Source organism: Panthera leo, chromosome D3, assembly GCF_018350215.1.
Source record: "Panthera leo isolate Ple1 chromosome D3, P.leo_Ple1_pat1.1, whole genome shotgun sequence".
NCBI classification, from domain to species: domain Eukaryota; kingdom Metazoa; phylum Chordata; class Mammalia; order Carnivora; family Felidae; genus Panthera; species Panthera leo.
In genome coordinates this window covers 26,085,342-26,103,475 of record NC_056690.1, presented here as the reverse complement: position 1 = coordinate 26,103,475, position 18,134 = coordinate 26,085,342, and the positions used below count along the sequence as shown (strand labels likewise).

The 18,134-nt window shown below is 51.8% G+C and overlaps 1 protein-coding gene across 1 annotated transcript in view; it reads left to right on the top strand.

The window, feature by feature from the left end:
• Positions 1-2,394: 2,394 nt before the first annotated feature.
• Positions 2,395-18,134, top strand: part of SEZ6L (seizure related 6 homolog like) — a 71,876-nt gene continuing 56,136 nt past the window's right edge. Inside the window, 9 exon segments of the mRNA XM_042909669.1 lie at positions 2,395-2,432; positions 2,524-2,673; positions 5,025-5,077; positions 6,537-7,112; positions 7,115-7,249; positions 8,505-8,638; positions 10,935-11,127; positions 13,324-13,509; positions 17,685-17,850. Of these exon segments, the coding sequence (XP_042765603.1) occupies positions 2,395-2,432; positions 2,524-2,673; positions 5,025-5,077; positions 6,537-7,112; positions 7,115-7,249; positions 8,505-8,638; positions 10,935-11,127; positions 13,324-13,509; positions 17,685-17,850 (1,631 nt within the window).

Genomic DNA, 18,134 nt, shown 5'->3' with positions numbered 1-18,134 from the left:
GATCGGCGCCGTGAATCTAGCTGAGGGTCCTCGTTCCTGCAGGACTCAGTGAGCCGGCTGAGCTGGGTCCTCCCTGGCTGTAAGGAATGGGGTATGTTCGGCAGCTTAGCTATTTGCTATTCAAGGTGGACCTCTGGCCCAGTGCTGGCCCATACGAGGTGCCCACCGAATGTATGAATGTATGAATGAACGAATGAATGAATGAGCACATGTGAGTAGAGAAGGAAACTCAGCCCTCACTCAATTCAATTTCTTTACCTGTAAAATGGGGATTCAGCTAAGATCTTCTCTACCCTAAAAGTCAATGATACAAGTAAAACACAGCTGAGCAGCCCCAGGAATGGGAGGGGAGATCTTCTCAGTTGTGAGGCCGGTGTCAGTGGTCATGAATCACAGGCAATTTTGTCCCCACTGGTGGGACTTTTGGCAGTGTCTGAAATCATTTTTTTATTATTAATTTATTTTGCTTTATTTTTAGAGACAGAGCATGTGAGTGGGGGAGAGGAGCGGGGGGGGGGGAGAGAAAGAGAGAGAGAGAGAATCTCAAGCAGTCTCTATGCTCAGAGAGGAGCCCAGCTCGGGGCTCAACCCCACGACCCTGGGATCATGACCTGATCCAAAGTCAAGAGTCAGACGCTCAACCGAAGAAGCCCCCCAGAACCCCTAGAATCATTTTTGATCGTCACAACTCGGGGAGCTACTGGTTTATTGGGTGGGTGCAAGCCAGGGATGCTGTTCAATATCTTACCACATGCAGGGCAACTCCTTGTCCCCCCAACAAAAAAAGACGCAGCAGGTAAAGGACTAGCCAGTATTCTTCCCGGCAGCCCAGATGTTCCTGGTTTTGTTTTCCATTTTGTTTGATGTGTTTGGGTGTGGTTTTTCAAGCCTCTAGTAGCCTTGTCTTCCTACTGCTATTGACATGCTGTGTGACCCTGGGCAGGGACCTCGGTCCCTTCTCTGGGCAGTTTGTAAGCATGAATTCTAGGAGCCTTTGGGTGTCTAAGATGCGATATTTGGGTATTTAATTTTTTAATTTTGTCCCTTTTGGGCAATATCTTTTTCTTTTCTTTTCTGTGCTTTTCTTTTCTTTTCCTCACTCCCTCCCTCCCTCCCTCCCTCCTTCCTTTCTTTTGAGAGAGAGAGAGGGGGAAACTGGGAGGGGCAGAAGGAGAAGGAAAGAGAGAATCCCAAGCAGGCTGCCAGCACAGAGCCTGACGCAGAACTTGAACTCACAAACCGTGAGATCATGACCTGAGCCGAAATTAAGAGTCAGACACTTAACCAAGTGAGCCACATAGGCGCCCCTGCTGGGCGATTTCTTATTGAGGAATGTGAAGGCACGAGAAACCACCACTGAATCGGGTCTTATTAATGATGCTTAGAATAGGGACCCGTGTTTTTGTAATACCCTTTACCAGAAACGTATCAACTGATGCACCGGCCAGCCCTGCCTCCTAAAAGTCCTCACTGTGAAACAGTCCAGCGAGAGAAGAATTACCATCATCCCCCCCTCCCCCGGGGACCCAAAGGGGTTTGAATACTCAGGGAACGAGGCGCTTCTGTGATAACACATGTGTGTCTGCTCTCCCGCGGCCTCTCCACCACTGGGTGCTAAAACAATTAATTTAAAAACTAAAAACGGTGAAGTCTGGTAGGGTTTAAAGTAAAACAAAACAAAGCAAAAAAAAAAAAAAAAAAAAACAAAAAACCAGCTCCGCATTGCAGTTTGTTGTCGCTGGTCGTTCCGGCTGTTTCCACACACGCCATTGAATTTTACGTCTTGCTCTTTTCCCCGCACATTAGAGCAGACGCGCTCCCCAGCTGTGGTTTCCTGTACCTCCCGCTCCATCACTTGGTGCGCATGCGTGGCCATAGGCTGTCGCTAGTCATTCCCGGGCGTCTAGCCTCCAAACCTCCAGCTGCAGAGCGCGCTGTGCGTTTTCGGCTTTAATGGGACGCTTCGTAGTCTAATCTTCCCTTCTCCCCATCAAAGTTGGAGAGAGAGAGAGGGAGGGGGGCGCTCCCTCCCCATCTTCGGCGGAGGAACAAATGCTTCCTCGTCCTCGGCGACCTTCGCTCTGTCTGGAGACAGGAGAGCGGCATCAGTATGCACTTAATTACAGCTCTGTCTCTTCTGTCGGACATCCGTCCTCGGTTGCCCGTGTGTGTCTGTCTTCCTTGAGTGCGGGGACCATACCCTAGAGCGTCGACTCTCTCGTCCGATCAGCCAGCAGAGAAAGTTGGCACCAGTGCTGTGGCTCATTAACCGATGGGCAGCATGGCAGTGGGGCATCGAATGCCCACGGTAGAGTAAGAATCCGCCCGATGTGACTCGGCTGATTGAAGATCACAAGTGCTCAGAGAAAGAGGAGTCGGTTTAATCCGGGGGTCATGGGGCGTCCGGGGAAAGCCAGCCTAGTGGACCGCAAGTGAGGAAGTCTCTGGATCTCCAAGGCCCCGGAACCCCATTTCGACTCGCTCCTGCTGGGACCTGTTTTCACGTGTAACTCCCCTGGCCAGTGTCTCGGCCGAGAACAAGGCCTTCAGGCTGCATCCGTGGCAGACCACAGATACACAGTCGTCGGTCTTGAACGTGGCCTTGAGTTTAGAGCCGGCCAGCAAGATCCCACCGTGTGAACTCTGGGAAGGAGGCAACAGTGGGGAAGGGAGGTGAATTTACCTGGTGGAGACGCAGCTCCCCTTGGCAGTGAGATTTTCAGTGGGAAAGAGCTGACTCGGCCCAGCCAGACTACTTCCTAAAATGCCTACTTATTGCCGTGGTTAGCTCTAGTTTTACCGCGGGGACTCCCAAGCTGGGTGCAGGGGCTGTGGGGAGGAAGCCAATTATGGACGTTCTCTTGTGTTCCCCTCTTCTCTTGTTGGCTCTGTTGGATCTAGACGGGCTGGGGTGGCCAGGGGAGGGCGTGGGCCTCCGAAAGAGTCACGACCTGCGGCCCAAACCCACACCCCGGGTTCCTGGCACCTGAAACTTCCAGCACCTCGAAGGCAGAACTAACAAGGAAGATGTAGAAAGTCAGGCGAGATCACAGGTTCCAGAAGGAGTTTTTCTGATACCTCTGATAAGAGTCACGGGAGGGGCTTTTCGATCCTTCACTTTCAAGCCCCGCCCCTGGAGATTCAGATGTCATGGGTCTGGCAGGGGAGACTAACAAATGCATACATATATTTTTTTTAATGTTTATTTTTGAGAGAGAGAGAGACAGAGCATGAGCAGAGGAGGGGCAGAGAGAGAGGGAGACACAGAATGGGAAGCAGGCTCCAGGCTCTGAGCTGTCGGCACAGAGCTGGACGTGGGGCTTGAACTCACAAACTGTGAGATCATGACCTGAGCCGAAGTTAGATGCTTAACCCACTGAGCTACCCAGGCGCCCCAACAAATGCATATTTTAACACAGAAAACATTGAGCGGTGAAGGCATCGTTTGGGAGATTTGAAAAACACTCTAGCCCACCCAGCAGGGAGGCAAAAAACTGAAAGTTGGGGGGTGGTCTTTGGAGGGGGAGGCCACTTCAAGCTGAGGAGAAGAGAATAACAATACCCCATAATTCTACTTTTAAAAATTTTTTAACTTTATTTACTTATTTTGAGAGAGAGAGAGAGAGCATAAGGGAGCAGGGCAGAGAGAGGGAGAGAGAGAATCCCAAACAGGGCTTGAACTCACAAACCGTGAGATCGTGACCTGGACGCTTAACCAACTGAGCCACCCAGGTGCCCCGTCCTACCCCATAATTCCTAAGACAGCTGCTAGCACGGTCTTCGGCATCAGGAAAACCGAGGTTTGAAACCCGGCTTTGCCGTATGACCTTCCAAAGTTAACTTAGTATCCCACAGCTCATCCGTACAAGAGGAATAATTTGTCCCCATTGAGGTCGAGAAAGAATAAAATGAGGTAATGGGTCAAAAGCATGTAGCACATGCCCAGCACGTTCAGCACTCAACAAAGCAATCAAAAATAAATGATATTGGGGCCTGGGGTGGCTCCATCAGCTAAGGGCCCGAGACTTCAGGGCCTAAGAGACTTCGGCTCAAGTCATGCTCTCATGGTTCATGAGTTTGAGCCCCACATGGGGCTTCCTGCTGTCAGGACAGAGCCCGCTTCGGATCCTCTGTCTCCCTCTCTCTCCACCCCTCCCCCGTTCTCTCTCTCTCTCTTTCAAAATAAATAAATATTTAAAAATAAATAAATAATAAAATGTTAAAATTTCAGTATCATTACGGCCAAGGCACACCGATGGGCTTTGTGTCTTCTGTCACCACCTCTCCTTCTCCTCTCTCACCTCCCTCACTTATAATCGAGGGGACATTTTTTTTTGTGTGACGGGACTGGCAGAAACGAATACAGCCACAGGAGCCAAGAAAAGTCACAAGCCAGTGTCAGGATCGAAGCACTCACCCTGCCCTTTGTAGCAAGATTAGCAAAAGGCTCTAAGAATAATTGCCAATTACCTGATCATTCCCCAGATCAACGGAGTCAGGGCTGGACGCCCTGACAAGTCTGACCTGGTCTGGTTGCCCATTTGACACAGACAGAGAAAATGGAAGAGACCACGAAAGCCACACAATTATGCTAGGGAGCAGCGGCCAAGAGAGCAGCGCCCTCTGGACCCCCCGACCTCGGGATGCAGCCAAGCTCTGCACATGGAGCCACAGCTGGCGCTTGGGAGCCAGGCATCCTGACCCCCACCTTCCTCTCTTTTTGCCCCTTCACTTTTTTCCCATTGCGCGGTCTGCAGAGATGGTCGATACCAGTCCGGTGATAAAAGCGACCTCGAACATGGAAAAAGCACAGCTCTTGAGCCGACCCACGTCTGATCTAATCCTATGAGGCAGATGGGGAAGCTCTATCACCCAGAAGAGGCTTGAGTGGATTTGTCCAGGCTCGGGTAGCTAGGGACTGTTGAAGGCAGGATTCGGATCCAGGCCTAACTCGGAAGCCTTGATGCTTCCCACCTTGGACCAGGAAACCTGCCTGGCCCCGAACGACCTTGATCTGCCCTCAGGTCGCCCGCGTACCCTGTCCTCCCGTCCCCAGGCCAGTTCCTGCCCCGCGACTGTGAGCCCGGGATGCACGCTGGCTGGTGATCAATGTAACACAACAGGGACATTTGTCGATGAGAGTTGCAAACTGGCAGTCTATACAGATTGAGCCACAGCCGCTGACACCGTGAAAGCAAATGAGCCTTTCCAAAGGCTGTGCGGAAATACATTTAAATGACAATGCTTAAGGGCCCAGAGACTGTGGCTAAGGGAGTGTCCAGACAGCCATCATCCTGGGGCTCCTCTCCCAGGGTGTAATCCCTCTCTATGTTGAGATCGTCATCGGTAATGTTCCGGCTGCTCTGGTTTCCTACCGAAGGGTGCCATCGGAGTGACAGCAGTAAGACAGTGACAGCAGCTGGCACGTGCTAGGAGCTCACCGTGGGCGAGGCACCCATCCGTCCATGCGTGCCTGTGTGCTTTACATGCATCAACCTACTGAACAGTGACAGTCCTGGGGCACAGGAAGCCATCGCCCCATTTTACAGCTGGGGACACTGAGGCCCAGAGAGGTTAGAGCCAGGCGCCAGCTTGCAATGGACAGAAGTGGGTCTCGGGTAAATGCAGTGGATTTCAGACATGAATCTGCCAAACGGCTGCCAGGGCCAGCCCCTGTTTAAAATTACTAAGTGGGTTTGCATTCAAGGCAAAAATAAATCACAGAAAGTTATCAGCAGGGTATACACTGCCCACCACGGTCTGGCCCCAGCCACCCCATGTCTCCAGCTTCCTCTCTAGTCACCATCTGCTCCCCATCATAGTCCTCTTTTGTGCCAGGCCTCCACGGTCTTCCTGCTCCGAACCCATCTCATGATTCAAAATCTTCAACTCTTTCTGTGTCTCCCACAAGGTCAGTTTTTAATTATTTAGTGTAAAAAAAAAAAAAAAAAAAAAAGTCCCCCCCTGCCTCCTCAATCCAGTACAATATAGCCTTGAACCAGGGCACAGGGCTTGGAGAAAAGAGTGTGGGTTTGTTACAACCCCCACTCATCCTTCATGGCACGTCCTTGTGCAGTGAACAAGCTGCCCAACTGTACATGGTGGTCCTGCCCCACAGACTGAGTTAGAGGCCTGTTCTTTCTGCCCTATTAGCATGCAAAGCTTTATGTCTTTCTAAGCATCTATCGCACCAAATGTGACCATTTCTCCTTTCCTATTACCCCTCCCAGTACATTACACAACTAGTGTGTGAGACTCTTACGCCCCTGCTTTCTGTAACCCTAATGCTTAGCTCGGGCCTGGCAGGATCAACCCTAAGTCTCCATTGTCAGCCAAAGGAAGAAAAGAAGGGAGCAGTAGAGAGAGGAAAGGAGAGGAAGGGAGAGTCAGGAGACAGGGAAGAAGGCAGCCCCCATATCTGTGGGGGGACTTGGCAAGCTCCGGGCCACCACCTTAGGCCCCCAACTCAGGAGGCGGAGGAGCTAACCCCCATCCCCGGCCCCAAGCTAACAGGCGTCTTTTCTCCTCTTCCCCAGATGTGGCCCAGGAAGGAGACGCTGGCCCTTCGGGTGCTTCCCTTCTGCCCTCGGGAGCACTAGAGAGCAGCAGTCTGAGCAAAGGGAGCCGCGAAGAGAGAGCGACGACGGCCCCTCCGAATCCAGCGCAGTCAGGGGAAGATCTCAGCGAGCCGGGGCTGCAAGGGACAGCCCCCTCCGCCGCTCTGTCCACAGCGCTGCCCGAGGAGGCCGCCACCAAGCGCGCCCTCCCCTCCGGGAAGAGGCTGCCTTCTCTCAAGCAGGTGAACTCGGCCAGGAAGCAGCTGCGGCCCAAGGCCACCTCCGCCGCAGCCGTCCAGAGGGCTCTGTCCCAGCCGGCATCCTCCGGCCCGGGGCTCCTCTCCTCCGCCACGGAGAAGCCCCGCCCACCGGGGGACCCCGAGCCCGCAGCCTCCGAGGAGCCACTGTGGCTGGACCGGAAGGCAGGTGCGGACCCCACGACGCCCGCGCCCCTGCAGATCTCCCCCTTCACCTCGCGGCCCTACGTGGCCCACACGCTCCCCCAGAAGCCAGACCCTGGGGAGCCCTCCGTGCCTGATGACCCCCACGAGGCTCCCCCGAGGACGCTAGTCCCATGACCTTGGTGGACAAAGGTGAGAGCGAACTGACCGGCTCAGCCTCCGAGGAGAGCCAGGAGACCACGACGTCCACCATCATCACCACCACGGTCATCACGACTGAGCAGGCTCCAGGTAAGCAGCCCCCAGACGCTCCAGCCCTCCTGCGGCAGCCGGGAGGCACCCACTGGGTGCAGAGCAGGGGGGGTGGGGGAGGGAGGCGGGCCAGGGAGGTCCAGGCCCCACCATCAGTTGCCATCAATGGAGCCCTGACTGTGAGCTTGACCCTGTGGCTCGGAATTAATATCCCCATTTTAAAGACGAGACGACAGGGGCGCCTGGGTGGCTCAGTTAGTTGAGTGTCCGACTTCAGCTCAGGTCATGATCTCACGGTCCGTGGGTTCGAGCCCGGCGTCGGGCTCTGTACTGATGGCTCAGAGCCTGGAGCCTGCTTCCGCTTCTGTGTCTCCCTCTCTCTCTGCCCCTCCCCCATTCATGCTCCGCCTCTCTCTGTCTCAAAAATAAACAAACATTGAAAGAAATTAAATTAACTAAAGATGAGACAACTGAGACGCAGAGACATCGAACAACCTGCCTAAGGCCACACCGCCAAAGAGCAGGATTCAAACTGTCTTCAGCGGGAACCGAATCTCTCCGCCTGCCCAGAAGGCCCCCGGCCTTTTCAAAGCGACTTCACTGTTCCACGTACTTCCGGGACCTGGTAAAATGCATTTCCACGTTCCGGTCTCACTTCTGTCCTCTGTTCTGCCTTCAAGCAGAGAAGTGGCAGTCCACATGGATCTTGGACAAGTGCACTGTGGCCTCCCTTTAAAGAAGTGTGAGCTCTGGGTTCGAATCCCGCTCCCTGTGTGAGCCTGGTGCAGGCGCTGCCCCGCTCTGAGCTTTGGTGCAGGCGTCTCCAAAACGGGGATGAAGGGCGCCTGGGTGGCTCAGCGGGCTGGGCGGCCGACTCCGGATCTCACGGTTCCTGGGATCGAGCCCCGCATCGGGCTCCGCGCTGACAGCGCAGAACCTGCTTGGGATTCTCTCGCTCGCTCTCCCCCTGCCCTTCCCCCACTCGCATGCACGCACCCATGCACGCACGGGCGCGCGCTCTCCCTCTCTCTCCCTTTTAAAAATAAATAAAATGGGGGTGAAATATCTGACTCTACAGGGGTGAATGGGGTGAGGGGCGCCCCGCGGCACGCAGCAAGCAATCATCCTGTGTCAGCCACTGCTGTTTTTTTTATCTTGTTGACTCTGGGACTGAAGGAGAATCACCAGCAGTGGGAGGAGTGGGGACGGGGGAATGTGGCTGTCCCAGAGCCCCGCTGTCACCCCGCGGCCACCTGAGCTGCCCTCGGTGTCCTGATTCAAGTCCTTCCTCCAGCTCCCTGCAGTGTGAGCTTCTCCGATCCTGAGGGGTACATCGACTCCAGTGACTACCCGCCACTGCCCCTCAGCAGCTTCCTGGAGTGTACCTACAACGTGATGGTCTACACTGGCTATGGTGTGGAGCTCCAGGTAAGCGCGGAAGGGTGCTCTGCCGTGCCTGCCCTTTCCAGCGGGCAGAGGCTCGGAGGGCCGTCTGAGCCAGACTTGCCGGTATCCCCCTAGCCCCCTTGGCCCCCTCTTTGCCCTGACCAGGGCATATTGAGCTGGGTTTTGTTGAATGAATAGGAGTCCCCAACGCAGTGCTCAGCTGGAATAGCTTGGCGTACACGGAGGAGGGGCACATGTTGACAAATTGTGAGGCATTATACCCAGGAGAGTCCTCCTCTGCCCCTCTCGAGCACCCACACACACACACACACACACACACACACACTCACACACACAGGGGAGCCCCGCCTGGGTCATGCGATCGGTAAAACGTTTGCCTAGAAACTAACAACGGAAGAGCAAAGTGACTTAGGGCTCAAACATCTGGGTGTAAGTCCCAGCTCTGCCAATGAAAGCTGTGTGGCTTTGGGCAAGGGACTTTACATCTCTGAGCCTCAGTCTCCCCATCAGAAAAATAGAGATGGTAACGCCACCGCTTCACAGATTTTCGGGGCGACAGAACTAGGACGGTGCCCGGTGCCCAGTGGACAGTCAGCCAGAGCCTAGCGCAGCGCACGTTACCTGTGATCCTCGCCCTAGTTCCTGGCCTTCCCCAAATGACGCCCCCTACCCCATCTTTAGAAGCCCCTTTTAAAAACTGGAACAAGGAGGGGTGCCTGGAAGCGGGAACTGTCCAGTTCACTGCCCCCCAGGAGAGGAGGGGGGTGTGGTTGGGAAAGAAAGCTGGTCCCACGTGGTGGCAGACCCATCCAGGCCAAAGTGGGAGGTCCCGACGTGTGCCTTTTTCTAACGGACAGTAGGGAGCCAGCGAAAGTTTCGGAACTGGGTTGGCTGTGATCTAACCAGAACTTTACTTGAGGGAGGTTTTTCTGACTTGCATGGGAAGGACAGAAAGTAAGCCCCTCAGCAGCAGGACCTGTGGTCTTGGCCCCCAGAGCTTAGCAGAGTGTGTGGCATGCAGTAGGTAATTAATAAATGTTCATGGACTTAAAATAAACCGGACGATGGTTGCCGTCCATCTGAATCTGGTACTCGGTGGACCCTCTCCTTTTACTCTGTGTCTAACGCTGGATTACCAGGCACAGGATGCCTTCACGGAGCACCTACTGTATACCCATCACAGCTGTTTACCCTGAGGGATACGGTGGCATGGAAACAGGTGCAGTACCTGCCCTTAAGGAGTACGTTTTGTGGTTGAGACAGACGAACTTAGAAGACATTAGGATGCCATTTGAAGAGGTCTTTAGTGGGAATTTATAGGGCATGTTGTTGAATCACACTAGAGGGATGGGCCAGGCTCCTTGGCAGTCAGTGAAGGTCTCACAGAGAAGGGCAATTTTAGTGGGGCTTTGGCGAATGAGTAGGAGTTCATCAAAGAGGGAACAAGAATAAGGTGTGTGATCTGAAAGGGACAGGGCTCGTGGGCGAGGCCTGCCCTGCTCAGATGAGGGGCAGAGGGGTTGGGATCCCAGCGTAAAGGAGAGGCACAAAAATCCAGAGCGGGCACTGGGAGCTGACCAAAGACCACACCTACCCCTACTCCCACTTGTACAATGTCTTTGTGCACAATTAAATTATCCCCCTTCTTTCTCTTCCAAGCCTGGAGAGCGGACTTGGAAAATCAAGTGTGCAGTTCTTTGTGGAAGTTCTGGAGTTAGAGCCATCATTTTATAGCATAGGAGGGCAGCCCTGAGAATGCCCTAGAAATGAGCCCCTCCCTCCGTCACTTACCAGTTCGTGCAGAAAGGGGAAGAATGAATTCGATCTACATAAGTATTTATCGAACCCCTGCTCTGTGCTATGTTCCAGGCACTGGGGCCACTGAGCAAATGGAAAAAAATGCCTGCCTTTGTGGGGAGCTTACATTCTGGTGGAATGCCTTATTCTGTCTCCCTGGAGATGGGGCTTCAGGCACAAGCTGATCAAGCCCTTGCCCTCCCCCTCCCACCATCTCCAGGAGAACTTCCCTCAGCTGCCAGCCTGCAGCAACCTCTCTCTTGAGACTGATCCATGGACCTTCCAGATCTCTGCAGTGCCTCTGCCCTGCAGCTTGGGTTTACTCTGGTCCCTCAGCCTTTGGGGATATTCGGGGGGCCTAGATGTTTCCAGGGCCCCAAATGTTTCTAGGGCTGGGGCTTGGGGCCCGTCTGTCCCCTTGACTAGGGGCTGGCCGAGGGCTGCGGTGTTGGCATTGGCTGGGGTCTGTTCGGAGTGCTACACTGGTAGTGGGTTTCTCTCTGCCCCTGCCTGTGCCCAGGTGAAGAGTGTGAACCTGTCTGACGGGGAGCTGCTCTCCATCCGCGGGGTGGACGGTCCCACCCTGACTGTCCTAGCCAACCAGACTCTCCTGGTAGAGGGGCAGGTCATTCGAAGCCCCACCAACACCATCTCTGTCTACTTCCGGACCTTCCAGGACGACGTCTTCGGGAACTTTCAGCTACACTACCAGGGTAAGCTCACAGCAAGGCCGATGGGGTGTAGCTGTTTGGCTCAGTTTCCCTGTGGAACCAAGAATTCTCATGTGCCCGGGGTCCCTCTGGCAGTTACATAAAACCTCTGGACCCCCACTCAGAAGAAGCACAAAATAAAACAAATAAAAACACAAAATAAAAACAAGTAAAATAAAAAAACAAAAGCACAAAATAAAAGCTGTACAATTAAAAAAAAAAGGACACCAGTCATCTTGAATTACAGTTGTCAAAATATTGTTTTAATCTGTGCTATCATAATCTGCATGCTTCTTTATTACCACATTAAATAATAATCCCCCTTGGGAGTTCTGATAATTACTGTAATTTCAAAGTACTGAGGCACATAAGAGATATGTCAAGATATCTATTATGATAAGAAAATACCTGCGATTTCTCTCGGTGACGAAGTCACAGGTTCCGCAAATACGTCAGTTTGTCGCCGCCATTCGCGGCTGAAGGAAACACCACGGTTCGGTTCAAGGTTAATGAAAACAAGCAAAGCCACTTTGTTTCCCATTTAGGTTCCTGGCTCCTGCATGTATCTAATAAATGAACCCCACGCAAGTCGGTGGGCTTCTGGTAACCAGCCTCAACCCCCGGGAGGGGGGGGGGGCGGGTCCTGCTGTCTCTTTTCTGTGACAATGTTGCTTTCTTTCCTTTTTGCCTGTTTCTGAGACTCCTCTCTTGCTTTCGGTTCACCTTGCTCTCCTCTCCCCCTTCCTGCCTCCTTCCTTCTCTTTCCCTCCCTCTCTTTTGCCTCTTTTATTTGTCTCCCTCCATTCTCCCTTTCTTCTGGCTCTCTCTCTCTCCCTATCCCATTCCCCCACGTCCTCAGCCCTGCCCATGACCTCTGATTACTTCCCTTAGCCAGAAGCTCCCACTGGGTAACTTCCCAGATATCCGCTCGGGAAAGTAGAGTCTGGATACTGGGCACCATCCACGGTGACGTCAGATGGACCAGACAGACATCTGGAGAAACGGTTCACTTTGAACTTTTCCCCTGGATGTTTCTGAAACAGGTGGATGAGTGTGCATGACCATGTTCCAGTGCTGAGGCTACGCGCTGTGGTCTTTGTTCATGGCAGAATATGGGGAGAAAAACAGCTGGTGGGGCCCTCGAGTTGGATGTGATCCCCCAGAGGAGTTCTGGGACTACGGATATCTTATGCAGCAGGGGTGGTCAGACCACAGTCCGGGGAGGGGCTGGGACGGGTTTCACACCCTCTTAGGAAATTCGAGGAGCTCAGCATGGCCACATAGAACCTTCTGCCACTCCCAGCCAGACACTGGGTCAAGGAGACTCTTCCTCAGAGTTTCCTGTTTAATCCGTACGACCGCCATGAGGCAGGGACCGTTGTCAACTCCACTGGAAAGAGGAGGGGAGCCAAGTTCAGGTCACTGTGTCCCTTTCTCCAAGTCACGTAGTGCCTAAGTGATGGAGGAAGAACTTACACTCACATTGGTCTCCTCCAAAGCCCAACCCTGTACGTGGCCAGGACAGTTATTTTCTAAAATTTTTTTTAACGTTTATTTATTTTTGGGACAGAGAGAGACAGCATGAACCGGGGAGGGGCAGAGAGAGGGAGACACAGAATCAGAAGCAGGCTCCAGGCTCTGAGCCATCAGCCCAGAGCCCGACGCGGGGCTTGAACTCACGGACTGTGAGATCATGACCTGAGCTGAAGTCGGACGCTTAACCCACTGAGCCACCCAGGCACCCCGAGGACAGTTATTTTCAAGCTGTCTTACCCTTTGGCATTTCCTGAGGGGGGGCTCGTTCTAGTTCCGGTCCAAGACTCTGCATGTTTAACAAACGCCGAAGATGTTCGTGCTGGCAGGACTACCCTACCTGGCTCATTCTGCCCCTCCTCTGCCCAAGCAGGTGGCCATTCTGTGTCCACATGGAGAGGGGCTCAGATGACGTGGGAACTCATTTTTCACCCCAAACCTGTGATCTCGGCGGGGGGGTGGGGGGGGGCCGGGGGCAGGGTGGGGACCTTGCAGCCTAGAAAAAGTGCCAGTCTGGCAGTCTCCGCATCCACGGGAGTCACAAAAACACCCCCCCAGGGGCCTCATCTTTTCTCCTCAGCTCAAACTGGCTCCCAGGAGGTGGGTCACATGCATCATCTCTCCCCCCTCTGAGAGTTGACTGTCTGCCTTTGCGTTTCTTCGCAGCCTTCATGCTGAGCTGCAGTTTTCCTCGCCGGCCCGACTATGGGGATGTCACAGTGATGGACCTGCATTCGGGTGGGGTGGCCCACTTCCACTGCCACCTGGGTTACGAGCTCCAGGGGGCCAAGACGCTGACTTGCATTAACGCCTCCAAGCCCCATTGGAGCAGCCAGGAGCCCATCTGTTCAGGTACACTCCAGCCTCGGCAGCCCAGACACCAATAGTCCACTCAGAGGAGAGGCCAACCCCAGGGCACTAGACCGACCTCAGGGATAGGCGCTCAGCCCCGGGCAAAGAGGCTGCTCCCAGGACAGACGACCAATGCCATTCAAATCTTTAGTTCATAGGGGAGAAAAGACAGAACCTAAAATTCACCATTAGTGACATTTAGGACATCTACAGCATCACGCCACGGTTACCACTGTGTAGTTCCAGATCGCCTTCAACAGCCCCAAAGGAAACCTCGTAGCCATTTGGACTCACTTTCCATTTTCCCCTCCCCCTTCCGCCCTTGGCATCCACCATCATGCTTTCTGTTATCTACGGATCTGCTTATTCTGGACATTCTGTGTAAATGCGATCACCCAGCATATGTGGTCTTTGGCAGCTGGCTTCGGGATCATGTTTTCAAGGTTCACCCACGCCATAGCCTGGGGAGCACTTGATTCTTTTCTATGGCTGTGTAATATGCCATCGTGTGGCTGGGCCCCCATTTTATGTGTTTATTCCCTGGTGGACACCTGAGTCTTCCTCACTTTTTGGCAATTATGAATAATGCTTCTGTGAGCATCTGTGTGCAAGTTTCTATGTACAAGTTTCTGTACAAGTTTATTTTCTTTCTTTATTTTAAAAGGTTTCTCTATTTTTTTATGCCCGCATTTCCTTTTATTCTTTTTTTAACTTGTTTTATTTTTTATTTTTTTTAATTTGCATCCAAATTAGTTAGCATATAGTGCAACAATGATTTCAGGAGTAGATTCCTTAGTGCCCCTTACGCATTTACTTTTGAGAGCGAGAGAAAGAGAGAGAGAGCAGAGGAGGGGCAGAGAGAGAGGGAGAGAGAGAATCCCAAGCAGCCTCTGCACGGTCAGCACAGAGCCCGACACAGGGCTTGAATTCATGAACCGCGAGATCATGTCCTGAGTCAGACGCTTAACTGACTGAGCCACCCAGGTGCCCCGGAGGACGTATGTTTTCATTTCTCTTGGGTCGATACCCAGGAGTGGCATCACTGGGTCATATGGTAATTCTGTGCTTAACGTTTTAAAGAGTTGTCAAGCTATTTTCCACAGAGGCTGCAGCGTTTGACCTTCCCACCAGCTGTGTAAAGTACCGATTTCTCCACGTCCTCACCAACACTTATTATACACATTTTCTTTTTATGCCTTTAGCCATCCTGGTGCATGTGAAGCTCTCTCGTCATGGTGGTTTTGATCTGCATTTCCCTGATGGCTCATCATATTGAGCAACTTTTCCAATGTGCTTCTTGGCCATTTGTAGATCTTCTCTTTTTTCAATGTTTATATACTTATTTAGTTATTTATTTTTAGAGAAAAAGAGAGAGAGAAAGAGAGAGAGAATGAGCAGGGCTCGATCCCACCACCCTGGGATCATGACCTGAGCCGAAATCAAGAGTCAGAGCTCAAACGACAGAGCCACCCAGGCGCCCCACCCCCCCCCCCCCGCCTTTGTAGATCGTCTAAGCGAAGTATCTATTCAGGTCCTTTGCCCGTTGTTTTTTAAAATTTTGTTACTTGTCTTTTTATTGTTGAGTCATAACAGTACTTTGTATATTCTGGATATTAGATCCTTATCGGGTATATGATGTGCAAACATCTTCTCCTGCTCTGTGGGTTGTTTGTCACGTCTTGATAGTGTCCTTTGATGCAGAAAACCTTTTCATTTTGACAAAGTGTCAAAAAAATGATCAATTTTTCTTTTGTCCCTGTGCTTTTGGTGTGCCTGCAGCCACATTTTGAACCCAGTCGATAGATACTGAGAAACTGCCAGGGATGCTGTAAATGTTCACAGCAATCTTGCATGATGAGAGCCATTACTTTCATTTTACAGATGAGGAAACAGAGGCTCACGGAGGTGAAGTCACTCACCCAAAGCCACCACAGAAATTGAAATGAGTCCAGAACCCTTCTCTCCTGAGCTGTGTTTCTCAAAGTGTGGTCTACAGACCAGCAAGATTATTGCAGATGCATAATCCTGGGCCCCCTATGAGACTACTGGATCATAATCTACATTTTAACATGCCCATAGACTGACAAGCACTGGGCTATGCCACACTGTCCCTACACCCGTGGTCATACGCTTGACCATCCTCAACTGTCAAGAGAGCAAAACTCTGTCAGATTCTCAAAAGTTACGACGGTGGTCAGGACAGTATAGGTTGCCCGTAAGAACTGAGCACCCAGAGCACGAACCATGTACAAAGAGAATCCTGGGAATAATAATAAATTATTCCCTCTCTCCAGGCATTCAGAGTCCGTGGAATCCAAAAAGCAAATGAAACCTGATGACAAATTCTGAGCTTTGATTGTTGCAATATTGTTCCCCCAAGGCCCTTCAGAATTTCTCTTCTCTTCTCTTCTTTTTAACAGAGGGGAAAAAATCCAAACCATAGGGCCATTGGCCTCAGTGCGTCTCTCGCGTTAATTTTTATCTATGTGTGAAATGAGAGAGGAATTAAGCCTCATTTTGTGCTAAGAAAGATGGATGGGGAGCCACGGCTGGGAAATTGAAGGCAAACAGAGCCATCAGTTGGCTTAATAAGGCAAGGAACGGGAGCAGAGAGGCAGCAGATGAGCGGCAGCTTGGGGAGGACAGATGGCCGGTGCCCCCACCGGGGACAGTGTTCTCCATCTCGCCAGCCCCTGAGCCATAGGACAATAGAACTGGCTATATTTTGAGTACCTACTCTGTGCCAGGCATGGCGCCAAGACCCGTATTATGCATCGGTTCACCGATTTCTCACCCCAGTCCTGGAAGCAGGCTGGAATTCTTATCACCATTTTATAGTGAACTCAAGGTTCAGAACTCTCTAGATCCACAGCAGGTGAGTGGCACAGGCAGGGTTTCAACCTCCGCTTTAGGACAGGCGAAAGACAGACAAACACACGCACCCACGCACGCACCTCTGTCCGTGGTGCTGAAACAAGGAGGGGGCGCTTCTTGGCAATGTCTTCGCTGTAAATCCGCAGAATCCAGAGCACAGCAGAAAGTGATCTACCTTTTTCTCCCGCTGCAAGCCCTTATTAGTCATGCAGTCACTCAACAAACCCTTAATGAGACCCAAGTATCTCCTAAAAATAAGACTCAGGCTATTTCCTCGCATTCGTGCATCTCCCTCTGGTGCACAAATCACTTTTTAAATATTTCTTTATTAGCTTTTTATGATAAAAGTAATATATGTTGTGGTTTAAAAAAAAAGTCAAGAAATCCAAGTGTCAAGATAGAAGCAAATCACTTTTATATTTATGGTCTCAATAGAGTTTTGCAAATAGCTCATTGAAACAGGTATGGAAGACCATTTTGTAACTTGTTTTTTTCCCCACTGAAAATTTCGAGTGCATTTTTCCATATTCTCAAGCATTCTTTAAGGGTATGATTTTTAATAACGTGTGAATGGGACGCATTTATTTCCCCAAATGGCTGTGAGTGGACATGCGTGTTGTTTCCCATTTTTCGCTCTTAGAAACACTTCAGCAGTGAACACCTTTATTCATAAATCTTGGGGGAAATCTCTCAATCTCCTTTTTAGCACAAACTCCCAGAACTTTAATGAGTCGGTCAGTTTGGGAACATACTTTCTGAATTTTTCTCCAAATTGCTCTCCTGAAAGGTCGGAGTCATTTGCATCCTAACCAGTGATGAGGGAGAGGGCCCATTTCCCACCACCTGTCCCATCGGTGAGCGATGGCCGCTTTTTATCTTGCCCAATCAGGCAGATGGAAACAGAATATAATCTAGAATTGCCTTTCTTTTATTGTGGGTGAGGCTGCATTTTTAGTGCCTACTAAATACTAAAAGTATATTTCTTCCTTTGTGAATGGCCTGTTTGTGTCCTTGTTACCGTCTTCTCAGAAAGAATCAGGGCACAGCCAGTGCCGTGGAGGAACCCTTAAATCACAGTTGGTCCCTGTCATGGAACGCCAAGGGGGTGGTTCCAGTCGTGAAATGAGGTCTCCTATCGAACTGGATGAACCTTGTCCAAGGGGAGAGGACTTTTACAGTGTGTCCCTCTTCCCATCCCATTTCCTCCTGCTAAGGGCTAGGGGTGGGGAGATCTCTCTCTCTCTCTCTCTCTCTCTCTCTGCTTTCCTCTCATGACCACCCACCCCATTCTCTGCCCCCAGCCCCTTGCGGAGGGGCTGTGCACAACGCCACCATTGGCCGCGTCCTCTCCCCAAGTTACCCTGGAAACGCCAACGGGAGCCAGCTCTGCGTGTGGACAATCAAAGCTCCAGAGGGCCAGAAGCTGCATCTGCATTTTGAAAGACTGTCGTTGCATGAGAAGGACAGGTGAGCCTCTGAGGGTTCCCAGCCTCACTCCTTCCCAGAGTGTCAGAATGTGACTAAGGATCTGGAGTCTTGCAATGGCTTCTGGAGGTTGAGAAAGGAAAGCCTGGGGAGGCTGGCAAGGATGTTAGACACCATCGGCTTCAATCTCCTTTCACAGGTCGGGAAACTCGGGCATGGAGAGGGAAAGGGACTCGCCCCAGGTCATACAGCAGGGAAGGGGAAGAGGCAGGAACGGAATCCAGATCCCCCATGCTGCACTGACCCAGTCTGTCTCCTGCATGTCC